Source organism: Megascapheus bottae, chromosome 6 (assembly GCF_031878675.1).
Source record: "Megascapheus bottae isolate mThoBot1 chromosome 6, mThoBot2.hap1, whole genome shotgun sequence".
Taxonomy (NCBI): Eukaryota; Metazoa; Chordata; class Mammalia; order Rodentia; family Geomyidae; genus Megascapheus; species Megascapheus bottae.
The window spans coordinates 957,186-973,796 of NC_143514.1; the positions used below are offsets into that span (position 1 = coordinate 957,186).

General features: G+C 49.0%; 1 protein-coding gene across 1 annotated transcript; it reads left to right on the forward strand.

Annotated features, from left to right (window-relative positions):
* The first annotated feature begins 1,235 nt into the window (after positions 1 to 1,235).
* On the forward strand, positions 1,236 to 3,444 carry Olfml3 (olfactomedin like 3). The gene is made up of 3 exons (XM_090334072.1): positions 1,236 to 1,385; positions 1,835 to 2,120; positions 2,507 to 3,444. The coding sequence occupies exons 1-3, from the start codon at positions 1,272 to 1,274 to the stop codon at positions 3,325 to 3,327; spliced, it is 1,221 nt and encodes a 406-aa protein (XP_090190198.1). The 5' UTR covers positions 1,236 to 1,271; the 3' UTR covers positions 3,328 to 3,444.
* The last annotated feature ends 13,167 nt before the right edge of the window (positions 3,445 to 16,611 follow it).

The following is a 16,611-nucleotide window of genomic DNA, read 5'->3' on the forward strand; positions in this document are numbered from 1 at the left end:
CTGCCTGGACCGGGGCTCCAGATCTCTTTATTTTTGACATCTTGACACATTTCAGGCCAAACCATTGGTTTGGGGCCTCTGCAGCCTCAGTTGGAATATTGAAATGTAAGCACCCTTTTGGACTCTTAACACAGAAATGCTCAGTAGCAGAAAGGTCAGACTAGATTTGATTTAAACTATAGCATGCAGATTTTTCATATCTTGTCCCCTGATCAGTGAATGTATATTGGTATGGACCAGTGGGGGTTAGTAATTTGAGTACAAGACTACCTGGAGAATTAGCCTTGCTTGCCCATCATCTAAAGTGAACATATTTCTCAGAATTTGGGCTGGGTTTTGTTTTATTTTTTGGTCAGTTGTGGGGCTTGAACTCGGCCTGAATACGATCCCTGAGTTATTTTGCTCAAGGCTAGTGCACAATCACTTTGAGCCACAGCTCCACTTCCAATTTGGTGGTGATTATTGGAGATAAGAGTCTCATAGACTTCCCTGCAGGGTCTGGCTTTGAACCATGATCCTCAGACCTCAGCCTCCTGAGTAGTTAGGATTACAGGCAGTGGGCTGGCTGCATTAAAAAAAAATTGTTGTTGTTGTCAGCTTGGTCTAAATCAAGAGAGATTGGCATAGGCTCTTAAAGAAATTGGGAAGTCTGTAGGAAATCTACATTTTACTGACTAAACCCCTGTACATTCAACCCAGTTGGCTGAGTGTTTTGTTGAAATTTTCCATTTGGGGTAAAGTTTAAGCCTTGGTTTAATCAGGTGATAGCACCAGGTGGTTGGCACAAGATGGCGCCAGTGAGCTGTAGGTCTACCTCCCTTTGGCCTTCCAATCTCCCAGCTTCAAGGCAAAAAAATTTGTTGTGTTCTTGCTGGAAAGGGAGCAATGAAGGGTGCCAGCTGTGAGTCCACTCCTCAGGCAGCGTTTTCCCAGGGATCCTCTGGGGTCTCTACCTCTCACAGCTTGCCCCTTTCCTGCATGGCTGACTGCCCAGCCTCTGCTTTCCATGCTACAGTCCCCTCCTGGGGAGCTGGAGGCCCAGATTGGAGGTGGTTAAGGCATTGGCTCCTGTGCTTGGGGGCCATCTGTGTTTGATCAGGCCAGGCTGGAGGAGGGGAGGAGGAGTGTAAAGAGACTGAAGGCATTCCAGAGGAGTGAGAGACCCAGAGATCAGAAAGGAAGGCCCGCCCTACCCCGCCTCCAAAGCCAAGCGCAGGCCTGACGGAGAGCCACACTGCACACTCCTTCTCTGGCCCCACTTCCAGGCGGCCATGGGGCTCTGCTTGCCAGTCCTCCTCCTGTCCCTCCTGCTGTGGTCCGAGCCCCTCAAAGGACAGCAGCACCACCTTGTGGAGTACATGGAGCGTCGGCTCGCCGCTCTAGAGGTGAGGGGCTCCCCTCCTCTTGCACATCCTGGGTCAGGTCTCTCAAAATCCTCTACAATTCTGCCTTGCCTCGGAACTGCTTCAGGGAGGGGGAGGCCTGACCTGGGTGGGGAGGGGGGTACTGGGGGCTGATTGCTCTGCTGAAACTTCTAGCTTCTGCACCCTTTAACAATCTGAGGCGCTTAGCATTATAATTTCTAAGAGGAGAGTTTTGGAATGGAGAACCTTTTGAACCCTCCGCCATGGCTCTGCTGCTCAGAGCGGACACGATCTGAAGGACGCTGAGCTTATCTCTCGGGTACTGCGGAGTGGAAAGGCTGCTGGGCTGAGTTGGTTCCTCTTGCTGCTCCAGTGGGGCCTCTCCCTGCTTGGGAGTTGTAGTCCCGGAGGCCCACAGCTGTGCTTCCCTTCTGATCCTCCCTCTTTCCTTCGCTTCTCATTCCCTCCAGGAGCGCCTGGCCCAGTGCCAGGACCAGAGCAGTAGGCACGCCGCTGAGCTGCGGGACTTCAAGAACAAGATGCTGCCGCTGTTGGAAGTGGCAGAAAAGGAGCGGGAGGCACTCAGAACGGAGGCTGACACCATCTCGGGGAGAGTGGACCGCCTTGAGCGGGAAGTGGACTATCTGGAGACCCAGAATCCAGCCCCTCCTTGTATGGACTTGCCTGAGAAGGTGACTGAAGGCCCTGGGGCCAAAGGCAAGAGCCGCAGAAATGAGAAATACGACATAGTGACTGGTTAGTGATGCACTCGGAATTGGGAGTTTGGGGGTTTTTTTTGGGGGGGGGTGATTAAGTTTCTTGATTAAGTTTCTTTACTTTGTCTTAGGTCAGTGGAGCTCTATCTTCTAGAACCCATTTAAGATTCCATGTGGAAAGGTTCCTGGGACTACAGGTGTAATTTAGGGGCTGAGTACTTGGTTTGTGCAAGGCCCAATGTTTTATCCTTGGTGCTCAAGAGGGGAAGTTTCAGGCCTCACTAATGGCCCTTGCTCTCCGTCCTCTACATGCATGGAGGAATCCACAGGGCAGTGCCCACCTTCTTGCAGCTTGCTGGTCCTTGGGAGTTCCCACTAGAGGCATCTGACTCTTACCCATCTTCCCTTGCTTTTCTCTTGCGCCAGACTGCGACTATACAGTGGCCCAGGTGAGGTCGATGAAGATCCTCAAGCGGTTTGGAGGCTCTGCGGGCACATGGACCAAGGATCCCCTAGGGCCAGCAGAGAAGATCTACGTGTTGGATGGGACCCAGAATGACACAGCCTTGGTCTTCCCGAGGCTCCGTGACTTCACTCTTGCCATGGCTGCCCGGAAGGCTTCCCGAATCCGGGTACCCTTCCCCTGGGTAGGCACAGGGCAGCTGGTATATGGTGGGTACCTTTATTATGCTCGGAGGCCTCCTGGAGGATCTGGAGGTGTGGGTGAGCTGGAGAATACTTTACAGCTTATCAAGTTCCATCTGGCAAACCGGACCGTGGTAGACAGCTCTGTCTTCCCTGCCGAGGGGTTGATCCCCCCATATGCACTCTCGACAGACACCTACATTGACCTGGCAGCTGATGAGGAAGGCCTGTGGGCCGTCTATGCCACCCAAGAGGATGCCAGGCACTTGTGTCTAGCCAAATTAGATCCACAGACCCTGGACACAGAGCAGCAATGGGATACACCATGTCCCAGAGAGAATGCCGAGGCTGCCTTTGTCATCTGTGGGACCTTGTATGTCGTCTACAACACCCGCCCTGCCAGTCGGGCCCGCATCCAGTGTGCTTTTGATGCCAGCGGTACCCTGACCCCTGAGCGGGCAGCACTCTCCTACTTTCCCCGTCGATACGGTGCCCACGCCAGCCTCCGCTATAACCCACGCGAGCGCCAGCTCTATGCCTGGGATGAGGGCTACCAGCTGGTCTACAAGCTGGAGATGAGGAAGAAAGAGGAGGAGGTCTAGCCTTGTTTCTTTGACTTTCTTATCCCTATACATTTTCATTACCTGCTAGATTTTCCCTACTGCTCATTCATTAAATACAGGCAAATTATGACTCCAATCCCCTACTTTCAAAACAAACATTGCACCTGGATTTTTTGTTTTGGTTTGGTTTTAGTGCTAGTACTGGGCCTAGGACTCGGGGGCCTTGAGCTCTTACTTGGCTTTTTTTTTTTTGCTCAGTGTTGGTATTCTACCACTTGAGTCACAGTTCCATTTCTGGCCTTTTACTGGTTCATTGAAGGTGAATCTAACAGACTTTTTCTGTCTAGGCTGGCTTCAAATTGAGATCCTCTGATCTCAATGTCTTGAGTGGCTAGGATTACAGGTGAGCCATGGCACTAAGTGGCAACTGTGGTTTCATGTGAAACTCAAGATCTTGAGGCATCCATTCTTTCAGAGCTAAATCAGTAACCTCTTGAGTATTCACTCCTGCCCCGTGACACCAGCTCAGACTTGGAGCTATGATCCTCTAATGGGAACACCAGGCAACAGCCACCAGTATTCTCACTATGACCCAGGGCAGGACTTAGAGATAACTCCCCCTCCCCTGCTCCCCCACTGAAGAGTGGGGCTTTCTCCACATCACTTTTGTGTGACAGCATTTTGCATTAAAGGGAAAACCCACCTCTCCTCTCCTGTGTTTTGGTGTGGCCCTTGGATCAATTTTCCTCCTCCACTGGTCCAGATCCAAGGGCCTTGGTCTCTCCAGGTAGGGAGCTAGACCTTCTCTAGACTTTCCTAGGAGATGACCTGAAACAGCCAAGGCCTGCCTTCTTCCACACCCACTGTCCCCCATTTACCTCCAACGGCACTGAGCTCTGGCTGCAAGATGCAGATGCCCAGAGCATGCTGCCAATTCTCACCACATTTTGAACCAAGAAAAATAGAACTTGTTGGCTTTGAAGCCTGCTTTTGGAACTGGAGCAGAGCTTACAAATGTTCTTAGTGAGAACTTTTAAGTGTCACCTCTGAAGTGGGTTCTGTCCCCAGCCCAAATCTTGGCTTCCACCTCTAGCCCGCCTCCTCCCCACACAGGTTGTGCAATCTTGGGTCTGTGAAAGCTCTGATTTTCTTGCTGTCACAGCGTCTGAGGTTTGGGCCCAGAAAGGGGGGCCAGTGACCAGCCCAGAGGTCATCCAACACACCCCACTTTTCCTCCTCTTCACTCGTATCCTCCAGCAGTCCTGGAAACTGGCTAAAGTTCACCAAGTCCTGGCAACTTTATGCTTCATCCTAGGTCTCTGGGCCCAGGCCCTGGCCCACAGAGGAGTGTGGGCCCTGCCAGCAGGAGGCTCCAGCTTTGGACTCTGCTGGTCTCAGGCCTCATCCCTGAGCTCAGCCTGTGAGAACAGAGCTGGCCCTTGGACTAAAACTACGCTCCAGGGCGCTTTACCTCAGGCAGCCAGGAGCCTGTACAGTTGTTTGGGGGCGTGAGGAGGTGCTGGCTGCTTTCCATACACATGGGTGGATCTGGCAGGGCCTCTGATCCACCTTTTGTCTTCCTTTCTTCTCTCCTCTGACAGAAACTGCTCCTGACGCAGGCTGGTGGGGAAGGGGAGAGAAAGGCAGAGAAGCGGCTCACAAAGGCGCTATTGTGGGGAGCCTGGGGCGGGTGGGGCTCTCTTCCATTCAACCCTCTGTAATGTGTGGCTGGCAAACTGTAATCACCGCCTGCCAGCCTGCTGCAGCCCACGGAACATCTGGCTCCTTCCAGCGCAGGGTGCGTGAGGAAGGGCGTGGATGAGTTGTCAGTGCAGGCCTGGAGAGCGGAGTCCAGGCTGTGAGGGCCTGCAGTGTGACGTTAGCATGAGTGTGCTTGCATACATGTGTGCATGGCAGGGGTGCTTCGTCTGCTTGGGTTTGACAGGAAGCCACTAGAGTGTGGCACCCTGGGTGTGGTGCTTGTGGATTAAAATAGCTTTTGGGGGGGCCGGAAGTTTGGCCTAGTGGTAGAGTGCTTGCCTAGCATGCACGAAGACCCAGGTTTGATTCCTCGGTACCCCACATACATAGCAAAAAGCTGGAAGTGGTGCTGAGGCTCAAGTGGTAGAGCTCTAGCCTTGAGAAAGTCCAAGGACAGTGCTCAGGCCCTGAGATCAAGCCCAGGACTGGCAAAAATAAATAAATAAATAAAATAAAATAAATAAAAATAAAGTAGCTTTTGGATGACCCTGACAAGATGGAGCAATTCTAGACTATGTGTGTAAATGACATTGGTGCAAGAAGCAAGGAGTGTGTGTGTGTGTGTGTGTGCGCGCGTGCGCATGTACGCGCGCACATGCACATATGTATACCAGTACTGGGGTTCCAAATCAGAGCCTTGTGTCCTTGCTTGGTTTTCTAACCCGAGGCTGGTGCTCTACCCCTTGAGCAACAGCTCCACTTGCAGGTTTTTGCTCATTGATTAGAGATCAGAGTCTCACAGACTTTACTTCCCAGGCTGGCTTCCAACCTCAGTCCTCAGATCTCAGCCTCGTTAGTGGCCAGGATTACAGACGTGAACCACTGGTACCCGGCTTAACTTCCATCATTAAAGCTTGGCCTACTCTACAAAGACCTGTGTTCCTCTCATAAGCTGTGCTCATTTTTGTGATTTTTTTTTCCAGACTGCTCAGTGAAAAGGAGAGAACAGGTCCCTCTATATCCCCTCAGGCTGAAGATTTCCCTGGAAAAGTTCATTCAGGCTTTTCTGAAAGGGCAGAAGTCTCTGGGGCCTTGTCATTTCGCTCCACTTTTTTCTCCTTGGCTCCTGTACAACAGTTGCTGCTCCTTTGGCTGCTTTCAGAAGGTGAGTGGAGCAGATCCAGTGAACTGTCCACATTACGTGAATTATCTGCTGCTCTAGAAAGCAGTCCCAGCAGCTGATGCCTTCTGAAAATGGCCCTGAATCCCCCTTCTCAGACCCTCCGGCCTGCCACATAGCTGGTATGGCTGAGCAAAAGATGGATGGCCAAGACTGTGACGTTGGAGAGTATGGCTCAAAGTCAACAGAGGAGCTCTATACCGGTCCCCAGTCTGGAGTCCAGAGGACCTGCTGGAGGGTGGGGAGGGAGAGTGGCCTATATTATCAGGCAACCCTGTCTTCCAAGGAGGTCCATCTGGCTGTTGTGTTTCCATCCCCAGGCCCCACCAAGTATCCTGTCCACCACCCTTGAAGTCCTCTTTGATATGGCCTCACTCTTCTGTGCTTGTCTTAGCATCGCTACCAGAGAGAACACGGTGCTCCTTCCTGTACCTGTTCGAACCAAGGGTTTTGAGTCCCTTCTGTCAGGAAGCAAGAGGGGAGCTATGAAGAGGGATGGCTTTCAGGGTGAACGGGGTCCATGGGTGACAATAAAATAATGGGGTGTAGTATGTGTTATACAAGGAGCATCAATCACAATGTACTCCCTTTGTCCAGTTGAATCTATACTGATACACACAGCCGGGAAAGGAGGGGAGGGGCTAGCAGGCGTTATGTTGATCCAGCTGTCTGCTTCCTTTGGAATTTGGCTGAGCAGGAATTGCAGTCCATTCCCTCCCCTTCCTTCCCCCAGGCTCAGATTGTCTGGATCTCTTCTCGGTCCCTGCCATATCCCAGGCACTTTTTTTTCTCATGGCTCCTAGCAGTGTGTTTTTCCTTTGCTCCCTTCTTCTACCTGGCTGAGGTCGGGTCACATGCATCCTGACAGTGTCTGAACTGTGATGTCTCCTGGCCTTCAGGGTAGAGGTCTGGGGATTGCCCTCTGTGTGTCTGGCCAGAGGGCAGAAATGAAATGGAACTTCAGCCCCTTCTCTCCAGAACTTGGCTTCTGACAATACCCAGGCAGACAATTCTCCAGAACTCCCCACCTACTGACCTCTGAGATATCCTCAGGAGAGCCACCCAGGTTCCCATAGCTGTGTATAAATCAGATTCTCTCTTTTGGGGGCATGATAATGATGATAGTTGTGTGTACATGTGTAGGTGTGTGTGAGTGCTGGTACTGGGACTTGAACTCAGGGCCTTAGCACTGTCCTTAGGCTTTCTAAAGGCTAGAGCTCTACCATTTGAGCTACAGTACCACTTCTGGCTTTTTCTATGTATGTGGTACTAAGGAATTGAACCTGGGTCTTTGTATATGCTAGGCAAGCAACTCTACCACTAGGCTAAATTCCTGACCCTAAACGCATTCATTTTTATTTGGGGCACCATTTGCTTTGTTGGGGACCGATGTTTTACAAACTCAAGGGCAGGGAAACAACAGATCATACAAGATTTAAACACATTGACAACGAAAAGGGACCAAGAGTGTTCGTAATGCATGCATGGGAACTTAATGGTTTTATTTTGGAAACATTTGCCTTCTTTCTTTTTTTTTTTGCTCAGTTGTGGGGCTTGAACTGTGGGCCTGGGTGTTGTCCCTGAGCTCTTCACCTCTACGCCCCTACCCCTTGAGCCACAGCACCACTTCCAGTTTTCTGGCGGTTAATTGGAAATAAGAGTCTCATGGACTGGCTTTGGGCCTCGACCCTCAGATCTCAACCTCCTGAGTAGCTAGAATTAGAGGCATGAGCCATTGGCACTGACTGTCCTGAGCTGGTCAGTTTATGAACTCTGTAGTTGTGCAGAAAAGCCAAGTGAGAGCTCAAGACTCTGAGTTCAAGCCCACACTACTGGGCACACAGGAAATAACTACTTGTTCAATACATATCTGTACACATTTGTATCTTGTCATCACACTTGGAGCCCGTGGTAGAGACCCAGAGGGAAAATAGTCTCCTGACTCAGACAGGGCACACTGTACAAGCAGTGAATGCTTTGCCTAGGTGAGTGACAGACAACTCAAAGCAGTCTCCGGCTGGGAGTCCTGGCATGCCAGCCTCCCCGCTGAAGGAGGGTGTGGTACAGAACCTCAACATGGATCAAGTAGCAGCCCAGATGGCCGACTGGTAGGAAGGAGGGAGAGAAGAAACAGCAAGCAAAAAATAAAGAACAAGAACAGCGAGCATCTGCGAGGCACTGCTGATTCTGGAAGCACCCTGGACGCTGATAAGAGAAGTTAGGTTACAGATATGCCCCTGGGAGCTGGTCAGATCATTTACAAAGTACTTATTGGACACCCACTATATGCCCAGCTGTCTGAATGTTGTGGGGGGAGGAAGATGGCTAAAGGAGATCTCTGCCCTCACAAGGCTCTTTGGACGTTGATTTTTCCAGTGAAAGGAGAAGGGAGCCAAAGTAGCTTGTACCAAAGAGTTGTACAGAAGTTTTGGAGCCTTATGTCTTAGGGTTAAAACCTAGCAGTCCCTGGAGACGCTCAGGTTGGGGACAGAGTCCAGGCTTAGAATGGGGCAGCCAGGAGCACAAGGGAGGCCAAGTCATATAGCTGTGGACAATGAAGCTGAAGACATTTAGAAATAGAATGTCACCCTTGCCCTAGCCTGAGATCTTTCCCCATGACTGCCTGCCTCTCAGAACCATCAGAAAAGAGAGGCCTTGCGTCTGACAGCTGCATGGAGTTACAGGGCAGGACACAAAATCTAGTGGCCACGAACTGTCATGTTGGGCAGTGATGACATACCTACAACCCTAAATACTCAGGAGGTTGAGATCTGAGGATTAAGGTTCAAAAACAGCCCTGGAAGAAGAGCATGTGAGACTCTTATCTCCAATTAACCAAACACACACACATACACAAAGCCAGTTGGCTCCAGTGGTAGAGCATTAGCCTTGAGCAAAAAAGCTAAGGGACAGTACTCGGGCCCTGTGTTTAAGACTCAATACTGCTATATCCAAAAAGAAATATATGCAATGGAATAATCTTTGTAAGGTAAAGTGCAACCAAAATGATGTTGATGTGTCAAAGGCAAGATTTAAGTCCACCAACCCCATAGGACTGTTAAAAGGGGTGCATGTTGAACAAGGGAATGCCAGCATGATCCCTCTCTCTCCTTCTCCCATTTAACTTCAGACTCAATCCTCCCTTCCTGTGCCTCCTGAGTAACTGGGATTATAAGGATGTTTTACCACTATGAAAGCGGATCCTGATGGACATATTTCTGTCCAGTTCATTCTATACACATTAGTTTGTACTGAGCTTTTGAAACAGGTGCAAACTTCATGCTGGAATATACAGAGGAAGCAAGGGTTTCTGTCCCTGGTCTCTACTCAGTTGCCTGGATTCTTATAGACTTTTCCTCTTGGCATGGGGTGGTAAATTACTCCTTTTGATTGCTAATTATGACCTGGTAATTTTCTTCTCTTCCCTCCTCTCTCCTTCCCAGTTCTTTCTAATCCCAAACAAGGTGAGATATTTTTATTGTGGTATAAAGCTTTAACTAGAAGGCTTTAACTAGAAACACTTAAGGGTAATTAGGTAAGGGGAGACAGGTAAGGGAAATGTTAATTGTGTACTGGATTTAAGCTGAGATATGAGTAATCTATTTTAAACCAAACTTCAGGATTCATTGGAAAGCCTGTAAATTGTAGGCTGATTATTGTCTGTAAGTGGTGATTATTGTCCATAAATGGTGTGAGAACAAGCAAGACAGAGAGCATGTGTTGGTGAGGGCTTCACTGTCTTGGCTTCGAGGCTGGGGACTGAAAGTGTAGAGCAGCTCAGGTCCCAGATTGTAGTTCAAAGCAAGCTTATGCAGGAAAAGTCCATGAGAATCTTTTCTCCAGCTAACCGACAAAAAGCTGGAAATAGAGCCATGGTTCAAGTGGTAGAGCACTAACCTTGAGCCCCCCCCAAAAAAGCTAGAGGAAAGCATGCAGCTCTGAGTTCAAGTTCCAGTACTGGCACCAAAAGGCAGCAGCTAGATTACAAGGTTGGGTGGCGGGGTCGGGGGCGGCTGCGGTACCTCAGCCTCAACTGGGCTGAGTGAAGAGGCCCTTCTGTGGGAATCAGGGAGCTTTGAGGTATCTGCTTCCCCCACAGCCACTGCTGTGTCAGAGAACTGGGCTGTGTGGTCTCCCTACCTAACCTTGCCCATAGTTGCATGGTTAGCAGGAGGGGTGGCCATGAGTTGGTGGCCAGGTTCTAGATGTTGTCCCCCAGCAGGGCACTTGCCTAGCATGCCCAAGGTCCTGGGTTCGATCCCCAGCACCACAAGAAAATAAAACATTTGTATAAATCGGCATACAGAAAATAAAATCCCTAAACACAAATAAATAGAAATAAAATTTTCTGGAAAAGGCCTTTTGCCCTGAACTCAGGAGTTCACCTTTGTCTTGGGCTGGAGCAGGCAGCAGTTTGCTGAGCCCTTCTTCCTGGCCAAGCATGGTCTTGTCCTCAGAACAGACCCTCCCTTCAGCAAAGAGTTTCTAGGAGCCAGGTTTTGTGGGGTGAAGAGGATGTGGGCAGCTCTGGGACTTCTAACAAGAGGAAATTGGCCCACAAGGATGAGCACGTGCGTGTGCGTGTGTGTGCGCGTGTGTGTGCGTGTGCATGTGTGTATATTGGAGGCTTGAACTCAGGGCCTTATATTCTTAGGCTTCTTCACTCAAGGCTGGCATTCTACCTCTTAAGGCACAGATCCAGCTTTTTGATGACTAATTGGAGATAAGAGTCTCATGGACTTTGAGCTTGTAGCTTCAAACCATAATCCTCATATCTCAGCCTCCTTAGTAGCTGGGATTACAGGTGTGCATCATGGGTGCCAGATGCATTATTATTAGTGTTACTGTTATTTTATTATTTAGTTTTCCACTCCTGGGGCTTAAACTTTGAGCTCCTTTTGCTCAAGGCTAGTACTCTTAACGAGTTAACAGCTCCATTTATGGCTTTTTCTGTGGTTAATTAGAGATAAGAATCTCTTTCTTGTCCAGGCTGGCTTTGAGCTTCGATTCTCAGATCTCAGCCTTCTGGTTTACTAGGATTACAGGCATGAGTCACCAGTGCTCAGCTTTGTGTTCATTCTTGTTGATGGTCATGGGCCTTTTGCTGTCCCTGAGCTCTTTTGCTTAAGGCCAATATTCTACCGCATTGAGCTACAGCTCCACTTCTAGTTTTCTAGTGATTAATTGGAGATAAGAGTCCCCTGAGCTTTCCTGCGTGGGCTGGCTTTGAATTGCGATCCTTAGATCTCAGCCTCTTGAATAGCTAGAATTACAGGCATGAGCCACAGGTGCCTGACCCAGGCGATGTTTTCTTCTTTCTTTCTTTTTGTGGGTCACTGGGCTTGACCTTGACCCGGGCGCTGTCCCTGAGCTCTTCAGCTCAAGGCTACCTCCCTACCCTTGAGCCAAACCTCACTTCCCATTTTCTAGAGGTTAATTGGAGATGAGTCTCAAATCCTTTTTGTGCCCAGGCTGGCTTTGAACCTTGATCCTCAGATCTCAGCCTCCTGGGTAGCTAGGATTACAGGCGTGAGCCACAGTGCCGGGCTATGCAGACATTCTTTAAGTCCCAATAATGATCCTGAGAGGTAGATGGGCAGGGAAATTGCGATTCCAGGAGGGTATGGTCATGAAGAAAAATCACAACCAGAAAAATATCACTCAGCAAAGACCTCTGGGAAATAAAAGCACCGTCTCCAAAAACAGAAAAGTTACAAGTGTAAAAGTAGCCTCTACGGCCGGGAGTTTGGCCTAGTAGCTAATGTGCTTGACTAGCATGCACGAAGATCCGGGTTCGATTCCTTGGTACCACATAAATAGAAAAAAAGCCGGAAGTGGTGCTGAGGCTCAAGTGGTAGAGCTCTAGCCTTGAGAAAGTCCAAGGACAGTGCTCAGGCCCTGAGCTCAAGCCCAGGACTGGCAAAAGAAAAAGAAAAGTAGCCTCTATGAATCTTAAGGTGGAAAGCAGTCAATGTGCAGCTATTAAAATGACTACTAGCTGGATTCACAGAGTGCTGGTGACTTTAATGCTGTGGGTTCAAGTCCCACCTAAGTGTCTGGGATACTACACTATCACTTGAGTCACAGTACCACTTCCAACCTTTTCTGAGTAATTTATTGGAGATAAGAATCTGATAGACTTTCCCGCAGGGGCTGGCTTTGAACTATAATTGTCAGATCTCAGCCTCCTGGATTGCTAGGATTACAGAGGAGAGCCACTGGCACCAGGATTTTATTTTGTTTTTAGCAAAATACAAAAGAACAAAGACCAAGAGGGAAACAGAGCTGGTTGCCAGTTGATTTTAGGAAAGAACAAGAGTACAACTGAGGTCCTGTTCCCTGCCCTTGAAGCTTCCTGGAGAAGAGTGAGGAAGAGGTCTGGGCCACATTTCGGTGGCTCCACTCATTTCTCAGCAGCTCTGGCTGGGGCAGGTGGCCTGATGTGGTTTGTATCTGAGTTGTTTGCATTTCTGCAGCAGGCAGCCCCAGTGATTGGCTGCAAAGAGTGAGATTTGCTTTGCACATAATTTAATCCAAGAGTTAGGTAATGAGTTTGCTCAGCCTCAGACATGGGAAATCAACAAATTCCTCCAAGCTTTCCATTCTTGGTTATTAGGAAGACCCCGCGGGCCTTGTTAGCCTTAGGCTCTAGGTTCTGTGGGCACAACTCGGGTGATTTACTGTAGCTCTGATATTAAAAACCTGAATGAGACATGCAAAATGAATAATGCTCTGTAGTGAATTTGTTAATGAATTTCCTCTCTGTTCCCCACAAGAAGGAACTGAAAAAAATAGAACAAATGGGGTGGGGGGTGGGGGGACACAAGTTACTCAGCAAGTCAGGGCTCTTGATGAACCTAGAAAGAAAATAATCAGGAGCTACTTTTTAAGAAAAAGCCCATGTCCTGTTCTCAGTTGGGGACAGTCATTAATTTCAGATTAGAAGACAGCTTGACCTCTTTCTGGTATTCTTAAAATAGATAAGTAATATCTGCCTTAAACAAAAATCAGAGGTCGCAATCCAGCCATTAAAGTTATCTCAGTTGGCTCTGATTTGCATATATATGATAAAGTTGTGAATTTCTGGGGTTCAGGCTGGAAAGTGGACTGGTGAGGAATGCAGATCGGATAGGAGGCTGGCCTCGGACTTCCTGTCAGCTCCCCTGTGTTCTGGACTCATTCCCTACCTCTCTGCTGCTGGGCCAGCAACTCCGGGGTCAGGATGGGTTTCCTGGACATGTGAATGTCTGCACAGAGTCCCCTCTTGCTTTGATGTGCTGCTGTGGTTGCCATGAGATCCCTTCATTTGCTGTGGGTGCCAGGAATGATGCTGCCAGATCTCTACCCTTCTTTGCTGGTGACCTGGCCTCTGTTCAGCTCCCTTTATATAACTCTAGCCTTTTCTCAGGGGGAAAGGTAAATGAAAGCTCAGTGTTGAATTGTGGGTAAATACAGGTTTTTTTTGTTGTTGTTATTGTTTTATTTTTGTTTTGCAGTCCTGGGCCTTGAACTCAAGGCCTGGGCACTGTCCTTGGGCATTCTCAAGGCTAGCACTCTACCACCTGAGCCACAGCACCACTTCTGGCTTTTTGTATGTATGTAGTACCAAGGAATGGAACCTGGGTCTTTGTGCATGCTAGGCAAGCACTCTACCACTAGGCCATGCTCCTGGCCCAGAAATGTGTGGCCAAGAATGGCCTTGGATTTGAGGCCCGCTTTCCCAGGCCAACCAAGCTCAAGTTTTATTGCCCTGATTTTCACAGCAATAGGTACCAAGCTCCCTTGGCTCACGTTTGTAATCCTAGCTACTTAGGAGGCTGAGATTTAAGGCTCATGGTTGGAAAGTCTACGAGACTCTAATCTCCAAGTAACCCCAAAAGCCAGAAATTGAGCTGTGGTTCAAATACTAGAATACCAGCCTTGAGTGAAAAAGCTCAAGGACAACGCCTAGGTCCTGAGTTCAAGCCTTGGGCCAACACACACACAGACATATATGCACGCGCGCACACACACACACACACACACACACACACACACACACACACACACACACACAGCGCTTTACAACAGAGTTAATCCTTCCACTAATTACAGCTTTATCCTCCCACCATCAGGCCCAGGCCAGCCACAGCTGCCCTCTGCCTCCATCTGGCCATTGTAGGACAGCGGGGCCTGCCCCTGTGCAGTTGCCATTGAGAACCTTCTAGAGTACAGGGCCTCATTTCCTTCCTAAAAACAGAAAAGCTGCATGGTCCAGTGGAGACTCCATGAGAAGGGCTTTGGAAGCTCCCTTCCCCTTATCCCCCCACCCCCAGGACCCCTGCACTTTTCCAATATGAGCCTGCTGCTTCCTCACCAGGGACCTCTGATTTAGGTTTTGGAAAGGGAAGGGGGACATGGCTGATTTGATTACTTTTGTGGCCTGGCTACTGGGAAAACCCTCCAGATGTCGCTGGTGGGGAGGGAGCCTGGAGACCATGGAAACCCAGGGTGGAAAATTTCTCTGCGTTTCCACTCTGGGTCTGTGGTCAGCTCACTTGCAGACTGGGTCTTTCTAGAGAAGAAAAATGAAGAGTGGGTTATGTCTGAGAAGTGCTATTTACAGATCCTCAGCCCCAGGGCTTCTGAGTTGGAGTAGGATGGAAGAGGGTGCAGTGCTTCTTATTTGTAGCTGTGTTGTATTGTGTTGTGTGTTGTGGTGTGTGTGTGTGTGTGTGTGTGTGTGTTGCCTAGTATTACAGTTTAAACTCAGGGCCTGGGCACTGTCCTTTAGCTTTCCTGCCTGAGCTGATTTTGAGGTTTCTCCTGAGCGGTTAGGATTACAGGCGTGAGCACAGGCACCTGGCTTTGATTAGTGGCGTTAATGATTTCCCTATGGGCTCGAGGTGTTCAATTTATGCGTTACTTTGTTTTCTGTCCCTGCCCAGAAGCAATCGTCCCTCGTGCCAAAGTCCACTCTCCATAGTCTTGGGCAATTCTGCTGCTGGCTCCGGAGGTGACAGGGAGGGTCCCCACTGCAGACTAGCCCCACACCAGGCAGAGTCACTGGGGGAAAAACCACTGGTTATTCTGGCTCCTTCTCTAAGTCTGCGGTCTCTGCAGGCCACCAGGAAAGATGTTCTTGGAGCCACCCACCAGCTAGGGAAGGGACTTCCTGTTCTCTGCCTCCCATGAACCCTAAGTCAGCTTAGTAAACAAAGACAGGGTAAGGGACAGGCTGAGATTCTGTAAACTCTTCAAGAATTGCTTCAAATTTATTTTTTGCCAGTCCTGGGCTTGAACTCAGGGCCTCAGCACTGTCCTCGGGCTTTCTTAAGGCTAGAGCTCTACCACTTGAGCCACAGCACCACTTCTGGCTTTTCCTATGTATGTGGTACTGAGGAATTGAAGCTGAGTCTTTGTGCATGCTAGGCAAGCACTCCACCACTAGCCCAAACTCCTGACCCAAACTGCTTCAAATTAATGTACATATGTGTTCCAGAATCGGATGGCCAGTTTCCTCCTTTTAGAGGACTGGTTTTAGCCAGGTATGGTGGCATATGCTTGTAGTCCCAGGACTCAGGAGGCTGATGTGGGAAGATTATGAGTTCGAGACCAGTCCGAGTTGCCTAGTGGGAACTTGTCTTTAAAAAAAAAAATCCTAATGGGGACCAAGACATGTGAAAGGGTATCAATGTATGTGAATTAATGCACCTTCTATCTGGCAAATATCATGTAACCCTTTTACGAATTACAATAAAAATATTTTTAAAAAATCCACAGACCCAAAACAAAATGAAACTAAATTCAGAAGATAACTATTTGACCCAAGCTTGAGAGCTCGTCTGGCACATCACAGATGACAGCAACTGTCTACAGCCTTCGATGAAGCTGTAGGATGGCTCACCTATTTGACTGCACAGCAAGACAGCCCTGCACCACTTTGCAAATGGAATAAAGCCGAATGGTGAGACACTGGCTGTATCACCTAGGCCAGGGAACAAACAGCAGGTGGATCCCAGAGACCACACCTTTCATTTTATGGAAAGTTTTCTAGGAGATACATCACTCCAAGACAGTGTGCAGACAACAGTGGAGTGTGATTACAAAAATTAATGCCAGCCGGGTGTTCACACCTGTAATCCTAGCTACTCAGGAGGCGGAAATCTGATGATTATGGTTCAAAGCCAGACCAGCCAGGAAAATCTGTGAGATTCTTATCTCTAAGAAAACTACTCAGAAAAAGCTGGAAGTGCTATTGTGGCTCATGTGGTAGAGTGCTATCCTTGACCCAAAGAAGCTTATGGACAACACTCTGGCCATGAGTTCAAGCCTCAGTATTGCGGGGGAGGGGAGAGAAAGAATGCCAAAACTCCAGGGGAGTCGACACGTATGCACAGCATCAGGAAAGGCTGAATGGAAGCCAGGCGCTTTAATGTTAGCACTCAGAATGCTGAGGCAGG